The sequence below is a fragment of the Papio anubis genome, chromosome 12 (genome assembly GCF_008728515.1).
Source record: "Papio anubis isolate 15944 chromosome 12, Panubis1.0, whole genome shotgun sequence".
Lineage (NCBI taxonomy): Eukaryota > Metazoa > Chordata > Mammalia > Primates > Cercopithecidae > Papio > Papio anubis.
Window position 1 is genome coordinate 4,379,422 of NC_044987.1, and position 25,173 is coordinate 4,404,594.

The 25,173-nt window shown below is 48.0% G+C and overlaps 1 protein-coding gene across 1 annotated transcript; it reads right to left on the reverse strand.

Annotated features, from left to right (window-relative positions):
- Positions 1–1,489: 1,489 nt before the first annotated feature.
- LOC108582092 lies at positions 1,490–25,173 on the reverse strand (the record flags this gene model as incomplete). The annotated part of the gene is made up of 7 exons (XM_021926761.1): positions 1,490–2,740; positions 3,275–3,278; positions 3,436–3,513; positions 6,580–6,603; positions 11,196–11,297; positions 23,990–24,143; positions 25,131–25,173. Coding segments are annotated over 7 exons (633 nt in total), but the record flags the coding sequence as incomplete, so codon positions are not given.

The window sequence follows — 25,173 nt, forward strand, 5'->3', positions numbered from 1 at the left end:
AGAATCTGCATTTCTAACAAGTTCCCAGCGACTGACATGGAGGCTGCTGGTTTGGGAACCGCACTGTGGACACCTGTGCTAGAGGAAACTTCCAGCTGAGAGATCACAATTGTTATGCGATGCCTTTGGGCTCGAAATTCTTGAGAAAGAATATCCCCTTCCTCTCTGAGCTACCCCATCATCCTCTTACACACTGCCTGCCCCCTTTTAGTTTAGCTGGGGCACCAGATTCTCTTAGGCTCGCAGGAATTCTAAACCTGCATCTAAGTACCATCGTCCCAATGACCTCAGCACCTGTCCACCCCCACACACACCAAATCTCATCCGCATCTCACAATTTCTTTGGCCAGAGCAACTTACAACTGTCCCGGTGAACCCTTTTATCTACAGTATCATTCCCGCCAAGCATCTGAAATCACCTGAGAGCTGCCAAAAGCCCCTACTCCACTCCATAGCTCATCATCTCTCCCGTGGCTCAGAGGAACTCTGGCTCGGTCTTCCACCTGGTCTGGTGCAGAGGGAACTTACTTAGTCCCTGATCACGAATGGGTGACAAGAAATGGACATCAAGAAATGACATTCTAGCAAAAGAAGGAAAATACCCAAATGTGCATTTTGGTTTTTTTCACCACCTGTGCCCCCTTTGTCCTCCCATTCAGATATCTGGCACCATGGGCAGAAAGGATGCTGTAGCGGCACTAGGCGAGGCCATGGGATTCCAGCCCCACTGTTCCCCTTAGCTGCTCTCTACACGATGACGGCTGACACAGAGTTGGTCACTCCTTCCTGTCTGCCTACTCTTTTCAGCGAGTGGGAGGCTGGGCTTACCTAAGCATAAACAGGCACACACACAGGCATGTTGTTGACGACTAGCAAAACCAGATTGTTTCCCTGCTGTGCACCAGTTTTGTGGAGGCTGATATATGTTTCCACATCTCTTCATGGCCTTCCATTTCTCGCTCTCCCCCAAATAAGGCCAGTGTGTCCCCCTAATGGCCTAGGCCAGGCCAGCTGTGCCATCCCTGCTGCCTGCATCATTACCAGGCACAGCTTTTGCCCTGGAGTTCAGCTGGCAGCAGAGCTGCTGATGTACAAAGCAGAATGGAATCCAGCTTGGCTCTCCCGGCTGTGTGGGCTCGGCGAGGCTCTCAGAATGCATACTTGTTTGTGTCTGGAAATTCAACAGCTGCAGCCCAGGGACTCAGAAAACAGATCCGCAGAGGAAGACCACACCATTATCTGCCCCAGCCAACCACGACCACTCCGTTAACCCAGAGAAGGAAAGAAGACCGTATGTCCTCTGCTGAAAGACTGTATTTTCCGGCTAGTGCTCCTAATGGAAACTGGTACTCCCTTCTAATGGGAGGCCCTGACTCGGCAGGTAATTTGGTGATTAATCTGAATCCTCCAGGCACCTGCCAGAAATACTTCGAAGGTGGTACAGTAGCATAAAGTTAATTTCCAACTTTTCATTTTTAAGATAAGTGAATCTTTGTCTGGGGTTTATTCTCTGCCCTTTATTCCTCTGTTGCTGACCAGAGGGTTTTGTGAATTTACAAAAGTATACAATGTTACCATTCCCAGCCCACTGCAGCGGACCAGCCCCTCTGCCAGGAACATATTCCAGGGGTGGTGGGACCCATCTCGCTAGATCTGCATCTTGTTCTCTGATTATATCCACCTGGTTCTATATCCTTTGTGCTTGAACTTTTTAACCAAGTGACCCTCTTCATGAGGACCCTTCCTCTTTTCAGGTGTCCACACATGTCACCCTTCCTGCTTCCCTCTGGAGTGCACTTCGGAGTTGTTTCAAACCACCCCTCCCTCCCCACACCCCCCAAAACACAAAACGACAAATGACAAGAACAATTGGAAAGTTCTTAAGGGATATTGGCTTTTGCTTTGTCTTCATCTTTTCCACTTGTGGTCCAGGGCAGATAAAGAGGGAGGCCTTGTCAGCCCTGCACTGTGGAGTCTGCAGTGGTGAGCAGCTGCGTGTACTGGGCTTTCCCGCATGGTGCAGACTCCCCTGCCCAGGTGCCCCTGGTCCCGGGAGGGGAGGCCCGTGAACCCCGCAGCAATCTCGACTCCGTGTGCTCTGCCCCAGATCACCAGGTCCCTCCAGGAACCTGCAGCATTTCCTTTGCTGTTTGGGAATTCAAAATGGTTTCTCGAAAAGTGTGAACAGGAAGGCAGAATTTACCAAAGAAGACTAGATGTAGCATGACCCTTGGATTCCCAGCTTTCTGCTGCCACAGACTCATCACTTCTTTTTGCCCCTATGATGAGTTGAAAATACATTTCGGAATACATGGCCCCAAAAAACAGGAGACAGGGTGAACATCATGAGGACAGTGATGACGTCTTCTGTAAGCCTAGGTTACTGGCCCTGAGACATGTCCTCTGCCCTCCTCCACTCCCACTCTGCCCTGTGCAATATGGGAGGGAATTCCCCGGGGGGAAGGCAGGCTCGTCCCTGCCCAGAATTTCCCATCCGTAGCTGCACCGTGGGTTAGATACCCAGCTTCCCCAGGCCCCACGTGTGCACCTTCAGTAGGTACTGGAGCAGGAAGCAGAGGAAGGGAAGGATGCGGCCGCATTCAGTCCTGGAGAACAGCAGGCCCGGGTTGCTCCTCTTTGGTGGCCGGGGCTGAAGGACGGTCTGTCTTATGGGGAAAACTCTCCTCCCGCATAGCATGTTTCTATGGGGGCCTCCGCTGAGCTCACTGTCTTGGGAGAGCTGCATGTGGAATGTGGGAAAGAAGTCACCCATCTAAGCCGATGTCTTCATTGGCTCAATGTCGGTGATCACTAATGCAACAATACTGTGGTTGTATTGACTGTATGTATGACAACGTTCTCAACAATACAGGATAACAGAACGAGCAACAGTAAAAGCTGGAGTGTCCCGCAAACGGAGTGGGTGGGCTGTGACTCCCACACTTTCCCTGCCCCTCGCCAGCCCCTCCTAAGCCCCTGTGTGCTCTCCAGGTCAACACGTCAGAATGACCTGGCCAGATGTAGCCAATAGGTGTGGTCCTAAACAGCTGGTACCACACCTCCCTGGCTTGTTCTTCTTCAGGTGGGGAGCTTCTCTGACCTTCCACTTTGGAAAGAGCAGGCCTTGCTTAAAACTGAGTGCCGGCCAGGCCACATCCCCCGAAATAGATCAAGGGACTCGTCACAGCCACTGCTCAAGTATTGGGAAGAGACATGACACCAGGGCACAAGTGCATTCTGAACCGTAATGACAAGCAGGGAGCGAGAAAGCCACCTGTCTCTTTAGAACATACTTTCCCTCAGGCCTAGGGCTCAGTGGAAAGAGACAGGAAGGTTCCGGCTGTCCTTCCAGCCCCTAGAGCTGCCCAGCCCAGCCTGGCAGATGCGAATCGCCCCAGGAAAGGAGAGAGGAAAGAAGCTTTCCCCAGACCTCACCGTTCCTCATTCCAAACATCTTGTAAGTCCCAGGGGCCCTGAAATAGTTTGTCCGTAGCCAAACACAACTTCCTGTTTCTAAGAAAGGGAAGAAAAAAAAATAGTTGAAAGCGTTTTTGGACACTGGAGATTTCAAGTTTCTGTAAACGAGAATGAATCAGACACATGTGGAATGAATTTCTCCGGAAGTAAGAAGAGATGCTGTGAGTTCCTCTTGCTGGACCAGAAAATAGGAAAAGGGTAGCTAGGAGGGGAGGTGCCTCAGAGGCTGCCAGGAGAGAGGCCATTTGGACACAGGATGGAAGAGAGGGTCCCATTGGTGACAAGGCTCAACGAGGTTGCCCTGAGGCCACATCCTGAAGCTGCTCATTACTCAGAACTGCTCCACCTCTGAAGTCCTACATCAAATCTCCTCCTCCCCAACCACAACCTCCCATCTGCCCAGATCTTTCTCATAAGTGCATCCTTCCCCATGCCCTGACCACACCCACACATGTCCTTCCCCCATCTGTCTTTCCTGCTCCTCTGTTTCCAGCTCTTTCCCTGAGCTGCTTGGACTCCACGTTCAGCATCTCCACCTCAATCTTGCCAGTGTTCTCAGTGCCCTTGCCCCACTGACTCTCTGTGCTGCTCAGCAGGCAGAGCCTCACACGGCACCCATTCCCCTCTCCACACCTCTCATGTCATCCTGCTAGCAAGCAGATCCACACCCCAGGGGAATCCCAGCCCTGAGCACACTGGTGCCACCATAAAGTTACAGTGCTTGATGGAAACTGTCCAGGAACCCAAGCAGACTCCCCTCTCAGCTTTACCACTGGTCATCCACAGAACCATTCTGCACTTCCCATGCTCCTCCAGGTCATCGCCCTGCTACGCTTCACTGTGAGTAAACAAATTCACCTCCACTGCTAAGTGGCGCCCAGTACTGTATCTCTTATCATGGAAGGGAGAGGGGACGCCAGCTCACCATTAACAGGCCACGTATAGACACGAATCTAGAGGAATATTATAACTCTCCCTTATTTTGGATTCAACAGGCATGTTCCAATCTCTGCCAAATCCATAGGGGAATGAAGACTCAGAAGATAACTCCTCCCCCTGATTAAATTAATCCTCCAGCTCTCTGAAGGGCACAGCACATCATCAGGTTTAAACACCTAGGTCTAAAAAAAAAAAAAAAATGCCAGGCGCAGTGACTCATGCCTGGAATCTCAGCATTTGGGGAGGCTGAGGCTGGACAACATGGTGAGACCTCGTTTCTACAAAAAATATAAAAAACTTAGCCAGAGCTGTTCCAGCTACCCAGGAGGCTGAGGTGGGAGGATCACCTGAGGCTGGGGAGGCCGAGGCTGCAGTGAGCCGTGATCCTATCACTGCACTTCAGCCTGGGCGACAGAGCCAGACCCCTTCTCAAAAGTAAATAAATAAATAAATACGCGCCCAGGCTCCCTCATGGCCCGGCTTCTCTACCTCATCCTCCTTGTTGGTTCCTCAGTTTCCACCACTGCTCAGAGTCCTGCGCATGGCCCTGACATGGTCTGTCACTCCCTCAGTTCTTTCTAGCTCCACTGTTAGATGGAGATGGCTCTTCAGATCCCAAAGGTGGGTGAGGGGAAGGGGGAAAGCCCTCACAGGGACAGGACCAAGGACAGCATACCTAAGAGAGTAGGCTTTGCGCAGTGCTAACTGTGGCCTCCTGCTAGCCTGTCTCTGGTGTGTAAGGATGTGAAAAAATGTCTCCCTTTCCTCCATCTGGAGCTACATTACCAAAAGCCTAGCCTACAAATGTGCCAGATCTCAGGAAGCAGGACAGGGTGAGGAAAAAAAAAAAACCACAAGAAAATGAAATCATCATTTAAAAAACCCTGTTCATTTCTTATCGCCAATCCTGAAGTCTTGCTTGTAGCTACAGATGCGCCTTGATTTGTGCGGAGTTACATCCCTGATAAACCCATCGTACGTCGAAAATATCATAAGACTAAAATGCATTTAATATCCCAATAATCCATTGTAAAGTCAAAAATGTGTAAGTCGAATCGTCCTAAGCCCAGACGCTCCTCCACTTACAATCAGGTTACATTGGGATAAACCCATCAAACAGTCAAACAATTGATTGTAAGCTGAACCATCATAAATTGAGAACCATCTGTATATCCATCCTTTTAAAAATCTATCCTTTCTCCTTCTGTTTCTATTACATGATGAGGTATTTTCCCACTGTCAAAACTAATCCCTTCTCAATACTGCAGCCCTCCACCCTCTCCACAATCCCTCCCTTCCCAAAGACTCAGCCCCTCCCTGTCTGCTGACAGCTCCCCATCAGTGTTCGCAGGTGCTGCGTCTTCTCACTCCCGCATTTCACAGTCATGTCTCTCCGCTCTCCCCTCGCTCCCTGAGCTCCTGCTGCTCTTCCAAAGCACACAGCTTCTCTCTGCAAACATCACATATACTCTTTCCTCTTCCGGAAATGTTCCTTTTCCTCTTTCTTCTCTCCCCACTTTAACACACTCCTACTTATTCTTCAGGTCACAGACTAAAGGTCATGCCCTCAAAGAAACCCTGAGGTTAGGTTAAGCACCCTCATGTTGCTGTGCACTTAGCTTTTTTTTTTTTTTTTTTTTTTTTTTTTTGACAGAGTCTGGTTTTGTTGCCCAGGCTGAAATGCAGTGGCACGATCTCAGCTCACTGCAACCTCCTCGGGCCTCTAGGCTGAAGTTTATCCTCCTGCCTCTCAGCCTCCTGAGTAGCTGGGATTACAAGCTCCTAACACCATAAGCACCGCTAATTTTTTTTTTTTTGAGACGGAGTTCTCACACAGTCACCCAGGCTGGAGTGCAGTGGCTGACCTCGCTCACTGCAAGTCTGGGCCCCAGGTTCAGGGCCATTCTCCTGCCTCAGCCTCCCGAGTAGCTGGGACTACAGCCCGCCACCACGCCTCGCTAGTTTTTGTATTTTTAGTAGAGACGGGTTTCACCCATGTTAGCCAGGATGGTCTGGATCTCCTGGACCTCGCGGATCCTCCGCCTCGGGCCTCCCAAAGTGCTGGGATTACAGGCTTGAGCCACCGCGCCCGGCCGAATTTTTGTATTTTTTAGTAGAGATGAGGTTTCACCATGTTGGCCAGGCTGGTCTCGAACTCCTGACCTCAAGTGATCCTCCCGCCTCGGCCTCCCAAAGTCCTGGGATTATAGGCATGAGCCAGCATGCCCTGCCTGCACTTCACTTTTCAAATACTCAGCACCCTGGGCTCCTTCTATCTTTGCTGCTGGACCATACACTGTGAGTCCCAGGCCACATCTCGTCTTCATTTGCACGACACGTGTTTAGCTGAGAGCCTGCCATAAGGCAGGAAGAGAAAAAAAATGATCATGTTCCCTTTCCCCTTTAAAAAATGTTTCCACTTCCCCATATTTCTCTCTGATACCTCTGTGCACCTTCCACAGTCATACTTGAGAGAACCGCTCCCTTCTTCACGCCCTAACAAGTCAGCTCCCCACACCACTGCCTATGGGTCTGTGTTGCCAAGGTCATCGATGACCTTGTGCTAAGTCCGACAGACCTGCCTCAATCCTGTGCCTGCATCCCGGCCTCCTCTGCATGCCCTCTCCCTCTGCTTATCCCTAAGTTGTTGAGTTCCTCTGGGTTCTGTTCACTCTTCCTGGCTGATCCCATCCACCCCCATCGTTTCCATTTTTTCCTATCTGCTGATTACTCCCAAATTTAAATCCGGAGGCTGTGTGTCAGGGGCCCCATGCCCACCTCATGTTTGGAGGTTCCCTGGAAGGGCTCCTGGGACTCAGCACACAGCTGGGCTCATGGTGAGGCTTTATCCTTTTGCTGTGGTGGGGACACACGGCTGGATCATAAGGGGTCAAGGCACAGGCAGGGTCTAGAGGAACCCATGCGAGACTTCCTTATGCTCTTTCCGTCCCACCAGGGTCCCACAGAGCCCACTGTCCCTCCACAAAAATGCAGCAACACACGTGTGACATTTCTGTGTGGGGAAGCCCGGTAGAGACTTAGTGCCCAAAGGTCTTAACTGGGGGCTGGTCACATTGGCACTCTCTGCCTAGCAAAATTCTAGACTCTCAGATGGAAAGTAGGTGTTTGGCATAAATTGTGTTGTCTGCACAGACAGTCTAGCCATGGGGAATCACCTTATCAGTTAACGGTTAACTAGGGATGCTCTGAGAGCCAAGTTCCCAGACACCAGCCAAGGGCCAACCTTGCAGACAGGTGTTTCTGTGAACACCAGTGTCAGGCCTGCTGTGATAACTCCTTTCTGCACAGGCTCAGTATGTTTCCAACTGCCCACCTGACTCAATTTGCTCAAAGTCAAACTCACTCTCTTCCTCCCAGCTGTTACACCTATAACCTATCTTCTCTTTTTTTTTTTTTTTTTAGAGACAGAGTCTTTGCTCTGTCACCTAGGCCGAAGTGTGGTGGTACAATCATACCTCACTGCAACTCCTGGGCTCAAGTGATGCTCCTGCCTCAGCCTTCCAAAGTGCTAGGATTTCAGGCATGAGCCACTGTGCCTGGCCAGGACCTATCTTCTGTTTCCCCCTCTTCTCCACCCCTCCTATCCACTGGCACTCAAATGCAAACTCCTCTCTCCATCTCCATTGCTGCTGTTTTCATGGGGGCTCTCCATCCCCTCACCCAGCATGGCTTCAACGGCCCTCTCCCATTTCACTTCACATTCCCTCTAATCCCATCCTCACATTACTCAGTGATCTTTTAAACATGAAAATTGGGACCAGGCGTGGTGGCTCACACCTGTAATCCCAGCACTTTGGGAGGCCGAGGCAGGCAGATTACCTGAGGTCGGGAGTTCGAGACCAGACTGGCCAACATGGTAAAACCCCCTCTCTACTAAAAATACAAAAATTAGCCAGGAATGGTGGCGCATGCCTGTAATCACAGCTACTTGGGAGGCTGAGGCAGGAGAATTGCGTGAGCCAGGGAGGCGGAGGTTGCAGTGAGCTGGGATCATGCCGCTGCACTCCAGCCTGGCTGACAGAGTAAGACTTTGTCTCAAAAAAAAAAAAAAAAGAAAAGAAAATTGGATCATTTCACTTCTCCATTGAAAACACTTTGAAACCCTTTAATGGTTTCCAAATGCACTAAGAATTTTTTTTTAAAATCCAAACCTCTTAACAAGTCCTACAAGTTCCTCTGTGGACTGCCACCTACTAGCTCCCAGTCATTTTACGCCACTCTATCCCTCTGGTGACACTTTCTTTTGTCACTTGCTCACCAAGCCCTTTCTCACTTAGCAGATTTCCACATGCCAGTCCCAAGCCTACGATGCTCTCTCCCCCGCTTCCCCCGGCTTTCCCAACTCGTCCTTAGGGTCTCAAGTTGACGGTCTCAGCCTAAGAAAGTCCTCTCCTATCTCCTCCGGTCTAAATGAGGTCCCTTTAACTCTCATAATTAACAATTCTGTGTATCTCATGTCGACTGTTCTGTTTGTTTGTTTGTTTGTTTTGAGATAGAGTTTTGTTCTTGTTGCCCAGGCTAGAGTGCAATGATGCAGCCTTGGGTCACTGCAACCTGTGTCTCCCGGGTTCAAGTGATTCTCCTGCCTCAGCCTCTCGTGTAGCTGGGATTACAGGCACGTGCCAGCACCCCTGGCTAATTTTTGTATTTTTAGTAGGGACAGGGTTTCGCCATGTTGGCCAAGCTGGTCTCAAACTCCTGACCTCAGGTGATGCACCCGCCTCATCCTCCCAGAGTGTTGGGATTACTACTGTTCATTTAATGCTTCCCCCTGCACCCCACTAGACTGCTAGCTCCATGAGGGCAAAGACTCTTTGTTCACTGCTGGATATTTGGATATTTGGAGCCAACCTAGTGTTGGCCATGTGGTAATGCATTGTCTCTGTTAGCTTGGGCTGCTGTAACAAAATGCCACTGACTGCATGGCCTAAACAACAGAAATGTATTTTCACAGCTCTGGGGGCTGAAAGTTTGAGCTTAGGGAGTCTGTATGGCTGAGTTCTGGTGAGCGCTCTCTTCCTGGACTGCAGATGGCCACCTTCTCACTGTGTGCTCACACGGCCTTTCCTCCATGCATGTGTGTGGACAAGAGATAGGGAGCTCTCTGTAGTTTCTTCTTAGAAGGGCACTAATCCCATCCCAAGGGCCCCACCCTCAGGACCTCATTAAACCTAATTATCTCCCAAAGACCCCAGCTGCAAATACTGTCACATTGGGAGTCAGGGCTTCAACATATGAATTTTGGGGAGACACAAATCAGTCCATAGCTAATGATCTCAGTGTTCCAAGAAAAAATGAGTGAATCACTGACAGAGAAGTGTTTCTAAAATGTATGTCTAATCTTGTCACTTCTTTCCTCAAGGGTTTTCAATAATTCCCCTGCCTATAGAAGAAGTTCTAAAGTCCTCAGCTCAGCATCTGGGCCTGTGATAACCCAGCCCCGGGATACCCTGGGGTTACTCAGCAATGCCCCTGGAAAGTATGGTTTTCTCTTTCAGGAGCGTGCCCAGAGTTCACGCCTGTTCAATAGCCCCTGCCTCCCAGCGGTCTGCTCTGCTGTCTGCAGCACTGGCACCGCTGAACCTCGTCCACAGCTCCCTCGAAGCATGCTCTCTGCAGCCTGAGTAGTACATCCAAGCATCAGAGTGAACAGATGCAGAAAACTGCCAGAAACATGTGCTCCCAGAGCTGAGAAGCTGCTGAAAAGAAACCTCGTTCTGACAAAGGGCAGAGCCACACACACACGGAGCTAGACCTGAGTCTCTAGAGAGAAGAGGCTGCTCTGAGATGAGCCCAGAACCTATCCCTCAGCACTGAGCATCACCACTTATGAAGCCCCTTGCCCACCCTTGAGAATGTCCCCCATCTGCTGGGCAGAGCAGCACAAGACCTGGTGTGAACTGGCACAGCCTTGGCCTATCTCTGTGAGTGTCCTTCCCAAGTTCTGGGAGTGATTAATGGGTCAGCACGGCCCATAGTGGACTCTGTAAATGTGCATTCCTTTCCCCTCTCCCTGTTGCCCGGCTTGTAAACCTATGCCTTGGCCTCCACATCAAGCATGTGCTTTTGGGTCAGAGGCTTCCAGTCCTGGCCCTCCTCTCCAGCACACTTTCTCCTGCTCCCTGGACAACTGGCATTGCCCTGATTAGGTTGTGCACTATCCCAGTGGCTCGCTGTGGATATACTGGTCCATAATTCCCAATAGCCTCACTCTGTCTGGTGATGAAAATAAAATCTGGAGGGGAATTTGCTAGAACTTCAGCCTCCCACCATATTGCAAATTGAGAGCTGACTTTGATGCCATATGTGTGCTAAAGGGTCAGCACATATTAGAAGAGCAGCAGGCAGAGAGTTAGATGGACTGATTTTGAGTTTTGTCTTTGCCATTCACCAATTCGGTGACCTTGGGCAAGTCAGTTCCTCTGAGCCTCAGTTTCTTCATCTAGAAGATGTCCTACCAACCTCAAAAATGTGTGCAAAAATCAAGTGAAAGAATGCTATGTGATAGTGGTTTGCAAATTACAACACACTACATGAATGTAGGAAATTCAATACCTTATATCCTTAGGAGATTAGGGGCATCACTTGCTGGAATATCATTTTGCTTACCACCAGATCCCCGGGTTGGAAGAGAGTCTAGGCAGAGAAAGATAAAGAAAAGCATAAAATTACCTAATTTAGTGAACACCAAAATTGGTAGCATAAATTCTGTGTATGCTGGCAAGTTGGAGGGAATTAAGGGGAACAAAAAAGCAGACCTGGATGTGTTTGGCTCAGTGGTGTGGAACTTCAAATCCAGTGCCAGGCTTGGCAGAGATGTGAAGTGTAGACCACACTCCTCTCTCCTCTGAGTCCTGAGCCTTTGGGAAATAAACACAAGATGTGCGGATCAAAATGTCAGCTTTATTTTTTATAATAGCAAAAGACTGGAAACAACCTGATGCCCATCTGTACGGGACTAGTTAGATAAATTACGGAAATTCACTCAAAAAAAATACTATGCAGCCATGGCCGGGCGCAGTGGCTCACGCCTGTAATCCCAGCACTTTGGGAGGCCAAGGTGAGTGGATCATCTGAGGTCAGGAGTTCAAGACCAGCCAGGCCAACATGGTGAAACCCCAACTCTACTAAAACTACAAAAAAAATTAGCTGGGCATGGTGGCGTGCACCTGTAATCCCAGCTACTGGGAAGGCTGAGGCAGGAGAATCTCTTGATTTTCCTGAACCCGGAGGTGGAGGTTGCAGTGAGCCAAGATTGCGCCATTGCACTTCAACCTGGGCAACAAGAGCAAAACTCCATCTCAAAAAAAGAAAAAAAATACTATGCAGCCATTTTTAAAAGTGCAAAACAGCAAGGTGTTGAACCATAGCTATGGTATGCTACCGATTGTGGAAGAAATATGTGAGTGTAAGTACATATTTGTGTGAATGTGTATAAAACACGCCCAGAAGAAGAGATGCGTAAACACAGGTGCCTCTGCTGAGGAGAACTAGGAAGCTAGGGAAAAACAAAGGGGAGACCATTCACTCTCTGCCTCTTTGCACCTTTTGAATTTTGAACTGTGTGACCATAAGACTGTGTTACTGTGTGCATGCATGTGCCTGTGCATGTGTGCGTGAATCCACTTTACTGAACTCCATAAACATCTTGGACTTAAAACCAGTGGGCTCCCTGCTTCCTGATACTCAGGTATCCACTGGAAGCTCAGACTGTGTGACCTGCTCGTGGGGAAGTTAAATCCAGACAGCAAGATGAAGGGCCAGAGTAACAGAATGCGTGCTGCCAGCCCCTGCAAAAGAGAACCAAGGGGCCGTGACAGCAGCATCCTTCCCCCACTCCTTACAGTGGAAGAGAGGAACTGGCAGTTTCTCCAACTGGACCTCCTCGCCCTGCTGCGGCAGTGTAAAGAGAGGGAGGATGAGGACCCTCTAGAACAGTACAGGAAATGTTAGCATCAAGTGGACAAGGGAAAGATGGGGCAGGTGTGGGACAGTGCGGCTGGGGAGGGGGATGCCGAGAAGGAAACTGACAAGAGACTGCGAGGGGGCGCTGATGGATAATGAGAAGGAAGAGAGGTGTCAGGGCCTCGAGGATCATACACTTTCATGACCAGGAAATGGGTGCAACCCAAATATTGTGTTCATTAGTGAGACTGGAGAGTGAAAGGATGCAACCTTTGATCTTGCACAATGAGTGAGGATGCGGACATGATGGGGCCGTGACAGACTTTCACCAGGGCATAATTCAGCCCGATTCTAAGGAGGTCCCTCCCTTTCCTGATCCCTCACTGTCCTCTGCCCATTCCCAGCCCCCACATTTAGCAAAACCACTCCGCTGGGCGTTCCAATGTTCTGTTTTACATTTGGCTTTGTTCAGCGGCAGCCTCTGTTTAGCCAGTTTCTGCTTGGGAGCCAAAGCGCCAAGAAACTACACAAGAAGAGCAGAGCCTGGACAGGATCAGAAAATGCCAGAGATTTTGCCACCAAGCCTGCTCCGCCGAGACTGCCAGGAGAGGTTTGCAAATGGAATCAATCTGAACGTAACTGATGGGAGACATCTGCATGGAGGCAGCCAGGACAAACAGAAATCACTAAGTTTCCCACTGCAGTGGGCTGGCGTGGCTTCCCCAAGGCTTCTACTTGTGTGCATTTACCTTTCTCTCACAAAGAGGACTCGTGCTGCTTCTTGGAAACCTATCCAGTTCACAATGACGGACCCTGACCTCACGAACTCCGCTTTCCCTGCAGTCCCCAAGCCCTTCCACGCCCCAGTCTGCAGGTGGTTCTTTGGCTTTGTTGCTGTGGTTGATACATTTTGATAGCAGACGGGTCAGAGGTAGATTCTGGTCACAGTATGGTGTCTCCTTTTCCCCGGAATTTGAAAACGTCAGGAAACCTCACCCACCGCCCAGGTGTCTCCTTACCACCCCCAATTAAAAGTGCAAGATACCTCCCAAATGTAGTCAAGGAATTTGGGGTGTGCTCCTGCAGTTTCCTCAGGGACACATCCCCGAGGCCAAGCAAGTGGTGGCATCATTCATTGTAATATGTCTCAGATGATGTTATAATAATGGAGTGTGCTTGGCTGTCTAGAGCTGAGAAGGAAAAGAGTTCAATCCTAAAACCGGGACAGTGGTTATCTAGCACATTTCGAGGGAAAGAACACTCCAATTCTGACTTACACGTGCTTGTGGATCCTAGACCACTTTGTCTTCAGAGTGGAAAATCAGAATACTCTCACAAGATACTAACTTTAGGCCAGGTGCAGTGGCTCATGCACTTTGGGAGGCCGAGGTGGGAGGATGGCTTGAGCCCAGGAATTCGAGACCAGCCAGGGCAACATGGCAAAACCACATCTCCGCAAAAATTCAAAAACTTAGCTAGATGTGGTGGCATGCACCTGTAGGCCCAGCTACTCGAGAGGCTGAGGCAAGAGGATTGCTTGAGCCCAGGAGGTGGAGGCTGCAGTGAGCCGGGATTGTGCCACTGCACAATCCTGGGTGAAGGAGTAAGACCCTGTCTCAAAAATTATCAAAAAGAGAGATATCAACCAATAGATAAATACTGATTCAGCAGTGTCCAGCTTCCTTCCCCTGCCTGCATATCCACCACACAGCCTTCTCAATGTTAACACAGAGCAGCTGGCCAGCTGCAATCACCTGAGCAGACAGTGGCATTCAACACATGGACATGGTGCTTTATCAGCCAGACACTCGACGTTTAGCTGGCACAAATCTGGATAAATGCCAAACCGAGATCTGACATCTGCAAAGCTTTGGCCCAGGTCTGGGACTGAAGGTGACTGATGGTTCTGTGATTGGATAGTTAGGAACCCCTGAGTTTAGGAACACGAGTGACGTGTCCAGAAACAATTAAACCATTGGTCAGGGAGTTGCCCTGCTTCTTGCGTTCTTTGAAGAATAACTTAGCTATGTGTAACTCTAAGCATAAACATTATGCTGACCTTGATCCAGGAATTTAAACAGTGTCATGTAGTGTAAACACTACAAATACCTTCTTGCTGAAATGGTCTGTTTTCAGGATGGGTTAGGGTTTCTTCCCTACAAAAGTACTTTGGGGCATTGGATTTTAAATTCACAGTCAGATCCGCATTTTTCTCGCGTTTACATTGCGTGGCCTTCAAGCGTTCTCACCAGCTTCTAAGGTTGAGGGAGCCCTCTACTGATGGCATGGCTGTAATTTCATAGTACATAGCAAGGAAAACTGGGTGAAGTCTAAAGAACTCCTGGATCTGAGAACTGTAACCGGTCTCGAAACCTAGAGCCGACAGAGCTCTGTTTCTAGAGCCTATGAAAAACCAGGCTCTAGAAACATCCTTGATTTCCTCAAACTATCCACATTATTTCAGGTTTTATACTTTCAGGCAATAGAAGAAAAAAAGGTCTGAAAGGAAAGTCGTGTTCTATGCATTGAAAGCTTACATTTTTTTGTGTGCGCATGCACACGCATGCCCTTGTACACATGCGCACGCACACGCACACATACACGTATGCATGTACTTCTGTTTTTACAAATATACATACACCTACACCTACACATACATATACATACTTTGCAATTGCAGCATCATTGCCCACTACAGGAAGGCTTTGCTCTGTGTGTGCGTGTCCTGGAGGAAAGGCGTGGGAGGTACATAGTATACATAGAATTCCAGAATCGTGCGACTGGATGGAATATTCACCCTTTGTGGCATGTTCAGAGGACAACTCTGACGAGGCCACAGCTTGAGAAAGGAATTCTCCCCAGCGACTGTGGCCTTGATGCTGGAGGTTAACAGCTTAACACCAGGATGTGGTGCCCAATTCTGAACTCAGGAAATTAATGACGATAAGGGTGGGCTGCCTGCCAAGGCCTGTGGTGTGAATCCCAAGAGAAGCACCTTCTATTTTGAGACCTCCTCCGACCACGGTGAGCTGTCCTCAGCTCCGATGCATGCCCCACCTCTCTGTCTATGTGCTGCTTTCTTCAACTCTGTTATTCCTAAACTTTCCTGGGTTTCCAACCCATGGACAGTGAGAGTAACTTATTCCCTCGCCCATTGATTCATCAAAAAGAATAATCATGTGGTATTAGGAATCAAATACCTGACACAGATGTCAATAGGAAGATATCAATGGCGTAACTCTTCCCTTGCCAAGAACATCAAAGGGAAGAGAGGGGAAATGGCAAACAGAGGATCAAACTAAGACTGGACAAAAGGGGATAAATGCACAATAAGTTTCTTTTCCTTGAGAGGGCTCCCCTGGAAAGGAAAAATAAAAGCACAGTCTTGCACCACATAATATGGCCGACGCTGCCAAATGACCACACACACCAAAGGGGCCACCCCTGGAAAATCAAAAGACCAAACGACACCACTCCTCTGCTCAAAAACCTTCAGTGACTCCCATTGCCCATAGAAAATCTACAGTCTTAAGAGGGCATTCAAGGTTCTTTGCTTTTCCTGCCACAGTTCCTACCCACCCCAACATGTGTAGCTCACTCTCAGGTTAGGCCGTAGACCGCTGTCACCTCATGGCTTTCCTGCCTTTCTTCTCTGTTTGTCTGGGGCCTACTCCCCATCCTTCAAGAGTTAGCTCAGATGTTACATTCTGTATGAAGTCTTCTCTAGCTCTTCCACACAGAATTTATGTCTCTCTCTCCTGTGTACGCAGGGATTTTGTTTATGCCTTCCCCCGCCACCATTATAACACTTATGGACAGCCTGCATAGTTGGGTCTCCTCCACAGTTTATATATTGAGGTCAAGCCCACATCTTACTCATGTTTGCATCTCTCTTGAGCTCCCACCGCCACCATGTCACTCCATGCCTACCCCGGATCCTTCTCATTCCCCATCCTCATTCCTCCTGCCAGGGGCCTACCATAGCATCTCCCATACAATTGATTCTTAATACTGTACGTTGCTTGTTCCGTGAAACTAAATTAACATCTAAGATTAGGGGAAAATATAGTTCACTCTAAAGACAGAAAGAAGGCAAGTGAGATATTGTGTCAGATCCTAAGTAATACAAAGTCTCCAGCCTGGGCAACATAGGGAGATCCCATCTCAGAAAAATAAATAAATAAAATAAAAGCTCCTCAAGGTTTTGAATCCCTCCAGTTTCAGGGCTCTGCCTTCTACATGTGACCATGGCACACTGAGACCAACCTTCAACTTTTGAGCAACTGTGAATTAAAGACTTCCCCGTCCTCGAGACACTTTACTGTCATCTGCTAGAAATTTGTCATAAAAACTATCCAAATATGCTATGAGCAGGAGATGAGTGACACCTCCTGGGGTCGTACAATGAACAGCCCTAACTGGCCTTAACGATAGTAAGTTGAACACAACCAGTTGGTGTTTGTCTTTCAAGATGGGCGTCACAGTAGTGCATGGACCTTGGAGTGTGAGAAATCTGAGTTCACATCTTGGATAACCATCCTAACCATTAGCTTCCAGGCCTCTAAAATGTAGCTCGTCAAAAAACCTCTTCACAGAGTTACTTTTAGGATTACATGAGATTTTAAATATCGAGTGCTTAAGGACTCACAACAAATGTTCAGTCAGTGAAAGCCATTATTATTACAGTAACACTTCTAAAATTCAATACATTTCTGAAAGCTATCTTTTGAAATTACCATCAAACCCTTTTATAAGCCACATGCAAAAATCATGAGTTTTGTGTGTGTACATGAGTTTCTTGCTTTTTTTAAGACAGAGTGTCACTCTGTCACCTAGGCTGGAGTGCAGTGGCGCCATCTCGGCTCACTGCAAAATCAGCCTCCCAGGTTCCAGAGATTCTCCCATCTCAGCCTTCAGAGTGGCTGGGATTACAGGCACGCGCCACCACATCTGGCTAATTTTGTATTTTTAGTAGAGATGGGGTTTCACCATGTTGGTCAGGCTGGTCTCGAACTCCTGACCTCAAGTGATCTGCCTGCCTCACCCTCCCAAAGTGCTGGGGTTACAGGCGTGAGCCGCTGCACCTGGCCTGTTTCTTGCTTTTGCTAAAATGATATTATTGTATCTGAATCTCAATTTTATTAATCAGATATAGCTAAAATGATATTTAGATGTCTATAAAAGTCAAATTTGTTGTTGTTGTTTTTTTTAAAAAAAAAAGGTTTGCAGCCACTGACTATATGTTCCAGTTACTTAGAGAATTCCAAAGGCATTGTTCAAAACCAAAATTTTGTATAAAAAGCATTTACATCTTATACAAATATCCCAGGTATGCCAGGCATGGTGGCTCATGCCTGTAATCCCAACACTTTGGGTGGCCAAGTGGGGTGGATTGCTTGAGCCCAGGAGTTCAAGACCAGCCTGGGCAACACAGCAAAACCTGGTCTCTGCAAAAAACACAAAAAAATAGCCAGGCATGGTGGCAAATGCCTGTAGTCCCAGCTACATGGCAGGCTTAGGTGGGAGGATCTCTTGAGCATGGGAGGTCAAGGCTGCAGTGAGCTGAGATCACACCACTGTACTCCAGCCTGGGTGACAGAGTAAGACTCTGTTTAAAAGAAAATTTAAAAATCCCAGGCATTCTCCACAATATCTAGCAGAAAGTTGGACATAGTTGTTCCTTCCTTAATACAAATTATCAACTACTTATTGAGGGATGATAATTGTAAAAATCAGGTTTTCTAAGTCCGTAGCATAGAATCCCAAGAAACCTAAAGTTTTGGAAGTAACCCAACCTGTAAGATCAGCTAAACTGACATTTTGGATGGTTCCAGGGGATGTCAGGAGATTAATATTCTCTGGATTCCCTTCTAGACCTGAGAAGTTTAATTACTACTTCACAGTCAGTTTTCCAGTGTTTAGTCAGAGAATGTCCTTGAAAGGGCACTTGTTTCACTAATAAATACTGCCAACTCTGCTTTTTCAAGAGTGGATTATGATTAGTTCAATCAGCAAGCACTTTCCAACCCCTCTCACGTATAGAACATAACACTTGACACTGTAGGAGTTACCAAGCACATAGCACATGCACGACCCCTGATTTCATGGGGTTTCCAATCTAGAGGAGACTAGAATCTAGAATTCCGATCTAAAATCTTTCAACTGTAGTCAGTATACACAACAATCAAGTATGGATTATGATACAATTACTTGTTGACTGAGTAGTAGAAATAATGCGTGCTATAGAAAGACACCTGTGGATGAGGGTCGTTATGGAGGCCCTAGAATCAAACTCAGCCCTAATAGACAGAAAGGCTTTCACTAGGCAGAGAGAATGGGAGCGAGTCTAGGGGAAGAGACCATTACAATAATGACAAACGGTACAAGGGGCATTGGAGAACGGAGAGTAGGCCAATCCACTTACATAGAAGTTGAAGTAGGGGTATAGTGGTTATAAGATCAAAAAGACAGTCTGGAGGCTGGGCGTGGTGGCTCTCGTCTGTCACCCCAACACTTTGGGAGGTCAAGGTGGGTGGATGCCTTGAGCCTAAGAGTTTGAGAATACCCTGGGCAACATGGTGAAACCCCATCTCTACAAAAAAATACAAAAGTAGCTGGGTATGATGGCGTGCACCTGTAGTGCCAGCTACTTGAAAGGCTGAGGTGGGAGGATCACCTGAGCCTGGGGAGGTGGAGGCTGCCTTAAGCCATGATTGCACCATTGCACTCTAGCCTGAGCAACAGAGCAAGACCCTGTCTCAAAAAAAAAGAAAAAGAAAGGTAGTTTGGGACTACAGTGTGACAAATCTGAATAGCAGAAGCAGGAATTCATACTTTATCTTGTATAGACTAGGAAGTGACGCTCTCACATGGCACGTTGTAGGAAGCTGGGCAAAGATACAGAAATGCTGAACAACTGATTGTTTTTTGTTTGTTTGTTTGTCTGTTTTTAATCAGGTCTTGCTCTGTTGCCCTGGCTGGAGTGCAGTGGTCTGATCATAGCTCACTGCAGCTTCAACTAACCAGGCTCAAGTGATCCTAAGGCCTCAGCCTCCAGCATAGCTGGGACTGCAGGTGCATGCCACCACGCCCAGCTAATTTTTGTACTTTTTGTAGAGGTGGAGTTTTACCATGTTGTACAGGCTGGTCTCAAAGTCCTGGGCTCAAGCAATCCGCCTGCCTTGGCCTCCCAAAATGCTGGGAGTACAGGCATGAGCCACCGAGCCTGGCTGAAATGCTGAACTTTTAATGGCCCTTCTTGGTTCATGGCCAAAAACACAAAAAAGAAAAAAGAAAAAAAAAATCAACCAGCTCTTCTGACATCAGCTCTGTAGTCAAAAGTATTCACAGGGGAATGAATCTAAATCTTCTGGCTTTAAAAAAAAAAAAAAAAAAGACTACAACTTGGGGATTAGCTGTCCACTTCAGTCTTCCATGTTCAGTCTGGCCTGTCTGACCCAGAGTCATCAGCAATGAGCAGCTGAAGCAGGAAAAGCAGCAGAAACTCAGAGCTGCTGGTGGCTGGAAAGAAATTGTTCCTGGCAATGAAATCTGCTCCATCTATGCCTGGGATCAAGCAGTGGGATTAGGTGGTTTGCTGGGCCCCACAGCATGGTCTCTGGTGCTGTCAGCAGCCTTTAATCAAAACATGACTGTGTAGCACGCAGTGGTGGCTGGTTTATGTTCTAGATATTAAATGCAGGCTTACGCATCCCTCTATTTATACACGCACCCAGACCTGCTGGATAACTGCCATTCCATTCAAGGGAGGTGAAATAAAACCCTCCTGTGTAGCACACTGAGACGTACACCACACATTCCTGGAAGCAGCAGGCAAGAAAGGGTTTGACCTCCAACCACAAAAAGGAATCCCATAGGGGAAACCGCACAGTGGCCTAACAGACCACAGAGAGAAATCTATTCCAGAGTGTGGAAAGCTGGTCTTGGTGAAGTAGTAGGAGGGATTTTGAACAAGTCACACCAAGTTAGAAGCACAGGAAGGCAACACAAAGGGCACAGGGGGCACCACCTGTCTGCCTTTGCATCAGCTTCATTGTCAAACTTCAGTCTTGTCAAAATCCTGCCCTTGGGAGACCACCTAGGTCTAACTTCATTCCCTGACTCATCGAGCTCATCTGCCAACAGTCCTTCCCCAGAAACTGATGGTTTCTACCCAAGTAGAAAAGCAGACTGCAGAGGCCAACAAGGTGGGTTGTGTGGGAACTTGCTAAACTGAGTTTGGCAGCCCCTACCAAGACAACTGGCTGGCAGCTTATGCTGACAAAATTCACTGCTACAGAGACCTTTAGTTCCAAACCACCCACCTCCTGTTGCTTTCTGGTTCCCTACCTGTGAGCATCTATAGATAGACCATATTTTATTTTCTTGGTCACCTCTTTCCTAATGCTTTCCCAGATTACTGGAACTGAATGTTTTCTTTCTTTCTTTCTTTCTTTTTTTTTTGAGGCAGGGTCTCACTCTATTTCTCAAGCTGGAGTACAGCAGCGCCATCTTGGCTCACTGCAACCTTGACCTCCCATGCTCAAGGAATCCTCCCACATCAGCCTCCTGAACAGCGGAGACTACAGGTGTGTGACACCATGGCCAGCTAATTTTTGTATTTTTTGTGCCAATCAGAAAATCTTTGAATCCACGTATGATCTGTAAGCCCCACCCTACTTCAAGTTGTCCTGCTTTTCCAGACCAAACCAATATATACCTCACATATATTGATTGATGTCTCATGTCTCCCTAAAATGTATAAAACCAAGCTGTGCCCAACCACCTTGGGCACATGTTCTCAGGACCTCTTGAAACTGTGTCTCAGGGCCCAGTCACTCATAGTTGGCTCAGAATAAATCTCTTCAAATATTTTACAGAGTTTGGCTCTTTTCACAGAAAATGCAATATGCCCTCAATGAAAACTTGTTGAGTGAACAAATGTACAAATCAATGAGTACATAAAGCAATAGTGAATGAGTGAATGGATGGTTAGAGTGTCAGTATTGCCCAGATTTAAAGAAAAGGAAAGTCACTCCAGATGTCGATCAGGTTGAACCTCTTGCCTTTACTTTGGTTAGTCATTATTTAGTCTTATTTTACAGAGGAACCAACCAAGGCCAATGTGGACAAACACCTTGAAAAGGCCACAGTACTCATCTCCTAATGTAGAGCTCTTTATTCTATACCATTCTGCAAGATACTGATATCTGGTTTGGTTGGTTTCAGTATCTGGTACACATATCATGGGATTACCTTCAAGAAGACCAGGAAAAATACCCTACTTTGTTTTATCCTCTTATTAACCCCTTCTTAATTTCTTATCTTTATAGAGAGTAGAGATGAACGTATACTTATAATAGGAAGATGCCATACTCTGTTGTTGTTTGTTGTTGTTGTTGCTGCTGTTGCTGTTGCTGTTGAGGTGGAGTCTCACTCTGTCGCCCAGGCTGGAGTGCCATGAGTGGCTGGATCCCGGTTCACTGCAACCTTTGCTTCCTGGGTTCAAGCAATTCTCCTGCCTCAGCCTCCCAAGTAGCTGGGATTACAGGCGCCCACCACCAGCCTGGCTAATTTTCATATTTTTAGTAGAGACAGGGTTTCATCATGTTGGCCAGGCTGGTCTCAAACTCCTGACCTCAGGTGATCCGCCCACCTCGGCCTCCCACAGTGCTGGGAGTTTGGCGCGTGAGCCACTGCACCAAACCAGAAGATGCCCCACTCTCTAAACAAGGCAGACGTGGTCTAGACAAGTCCAAAATGCAAAAGTCTTTCAACATCAAACATAATTCCCAGATTTGAGTCCATGGACGTGGCGAGGAGGAAACTTTTATCAAAAGAAATTGCCAAATCGTGGGAATGTGAGAAACGAATCCATCACAGGTGCTTCGTCAGTTCAGCTGGCAGGGCCAGGACAGTAGCTGCCTGCAAGTATACCTGTCTCCTCTGGCCAAACCACCACCAGAATTTCCATGGCAAGTAGCTCCCTGGACTTGATTCAGAGCCTACAAACGGAAATTCTCAGGGCAAGCCTAGCCTTCTTGCCGCTGGCAAAGTGCCACAGAAATGTTGCCACCCCCTCCTCTTCTGGGCTCCATCGGAGACATGGGCATCAAATGGAAACAGCGGAGCTTCTAAGGACAGAATGGACTCAGGCTTGGTAGTGGCCACAGGCCTCAAGCAATGCAAACGCCACCACTAAACATGCCCGTTCTGATGCTGCAGGAAGAGTGAAGCCTGGGCTCCAGGGAAATTCCTGGCAAATGTTCTCACAGTTTGATTTGTGAGAACAGCAGTTCCTGATAAACGCTTCAGAAAGAAGATAGTAGCTATTAACACCTCTTGGACCGAACCCTGCAAGTCCTTTGACAGTTTTTCAGCATGTTAGACAAAGGTGTGTAGAAAGAAAGATTTACTGGATGGTGGGGGTGAGAGAGCAGCCTGGAGGCAGGAGATAGTTCTCGCCCATCTTTTGGAAGAGGTCCAAAGCTAAATGGTTTTCTGCCTTTATTTCCCTAACTGTAAAATAGGGGTGATGCAGGGTTTGGATTGTTGTGCTTATATGTAAAATGCCTAATCTACACTCTGTGAGTGTAGGCCAGATGTCCTCAAGCCCCATCAGCCTGGGGTGGTGACCCTAACAGAAGAGCCCCAGGGCTCAGCCCCCATCAGTAGAAGCCTTCCTCATACCCTGCCTTTCTGGTTCCAGGAGCCCCTGGCCACCCCACGGGCGCTCTGGAAGGTTGCTGGAGCCTGTCTCCAAGGGTCCCCAGGACACTGCCCTTCGCACGGCTGCACCCATTGGTGCCCTCCTCTAAGCCCTACAAACACTGGGGTTTTCCAGTGCGCTGCCCCAGTGCGCCGCCCCAGTGCGCCGCCCCAGTGTGCTGCCCCAGTGTGCTGCCCCAGTGCCCACCTCACTGAAAGTAGGGAATCTGCTCCTCCTAGTTTGTATTACATTCTTAGGCTGTGGCGCCCAGTAGGACCAACTGAGATGCTCATATTATAGATCCTTGAGTGAAGCATCTGGCCAGTTTATGTAGTTCATGAAAACTGAAGAATGGTAAGGTTCATAAACTTGGGGAAGGAGAGCTTCATTTCTCATAAAAGGTTGTGGTCTGCAGGGTGACCATTCAAACAGGCCGGGAAGCACAGCCTCCATCCAGAAGCCAGAAACAGGCACTGTGCTGGGCATGGTGGCTCACACCTGTAATCCCAGCACTTTGGGAGGCCAAGGTGGGCGAATCACTTGAGGTCAAGAGTTTGAGATCAGCCTGGCCAACATGATGAAACCCAGTTTCTACTAAAAATACAAAAAATTGGCTGGGCGTGGTGGTGGGCACCTGTAATCCCTGCTACTTGGGAGGCTGAAGTGGAAGAATCGCTGGAACCTGGGAGACAGAGGTTGCAGTGAGCCGAGACGGTGCCGCTGCACTGCAGCCTGGGAGACAGAGCAAGACTCCGTCTCAAAAAAGAAACAGGAACTTCAAGGGTCAGAAATACAAAATACGGATTTATACTGAACGGGGTGGCCACATATACATATTCAATAAGCTATAGGAATATTCATGAAAGGAGAAACATGCACATGCACAATTGAGCTTCATGCCTCTCCACAGGACCCATGTTCAAAAAATGGTGGCATTACCATGATCCACTGATGGAGTATTCAGCCTTCTGATCAAAAGGTGAAGCAGAGGACACGAAGACCCTCACTGTACATCCTCCATAGACCGGCCGGAACCACTCTGTGGTTGCTGGTCTCTGACAGTAAGGAAGGTCGGGCAGTTGTTGTATTGAAACTGCAAAAGGGAGGGTCAGAAGTTAGTGGTTGGTGGAAATCAGCAGTGTTCTGAAAGGGCCGGTTTCTGTTTAGCCCTTAGGGAAGAAAGCCTAATGGTGGTTAGCGAGGGATGGGATACAATGAGGCATTTCTGAGCTTCCATCCTATCATGGTCAGGAACTTAGCTTCCAAGGTCTCTCTGGGGTCCCCTCGGCCAAGAGGGGGTCCATTCAGTCAGTTGGGGAGCTTATATTTTCATTTTCACTTCTCATTCTTTAAGGATCCCTGAAGGGTTGGGGTAAAAGACCATTTGAAAGGCATTTCACCATGCATGTTGCAGATACCCCTGACAGCATTAACTTCACTGAAGCACGACTTTGTGAATGACTCTGTGGTCTAAGAAGAATGTGTGTTCAGAGTGCCAAGCTAAGGAATCCAGGAGCAGCCAACCAAGAGATCCACTCCTAATCTACAAAGGACATCTGAACCTTTGGCCCATCACTTGGAACACAGGTAATACAGGGGATCAAGTCCCTTTTGGGGGATTAAATGGAGGTTGGTAGGTGAAGGTTGCTAGGTGGAGGATGCTATGTGAAAATGCTATATAAACTGCATGCTTTTTTACCAATAGTAGCCGTTCTCCTGTCCCGCCCACTGCAACTAAGCCATCCCTGTATGTAAGTTCCCCCAAATAAACCGTGTGTCTCATTCACTGTCGCTAGGTCTTTTCTTTGGTCTCTTGAACATGGTGCCATCTCTGTTGGAGTCAATAGGGGTCTAGTATGACACTAGGTTACTGCAGTGAAGTTCAAACTTTCCCGTGATGGTTCAAGTTTAAGTCTGTTGAAATGAATTGATAATACACAGATTGGCCAGGTGCAGTGGCTCATGCCTGTAATACCAGCACTTTGGGAAGCCAAGGCAAGTGGATCACCTGAGGTCGGGAGTTCAAGACCAGCCTGACTGATATGGCAAAACCCCACCTCTACAAAAAATAAAAAATTACCCGGGCTTGGTGGCGGGTGCCTGTAATCCCAGCTACTCGGGAG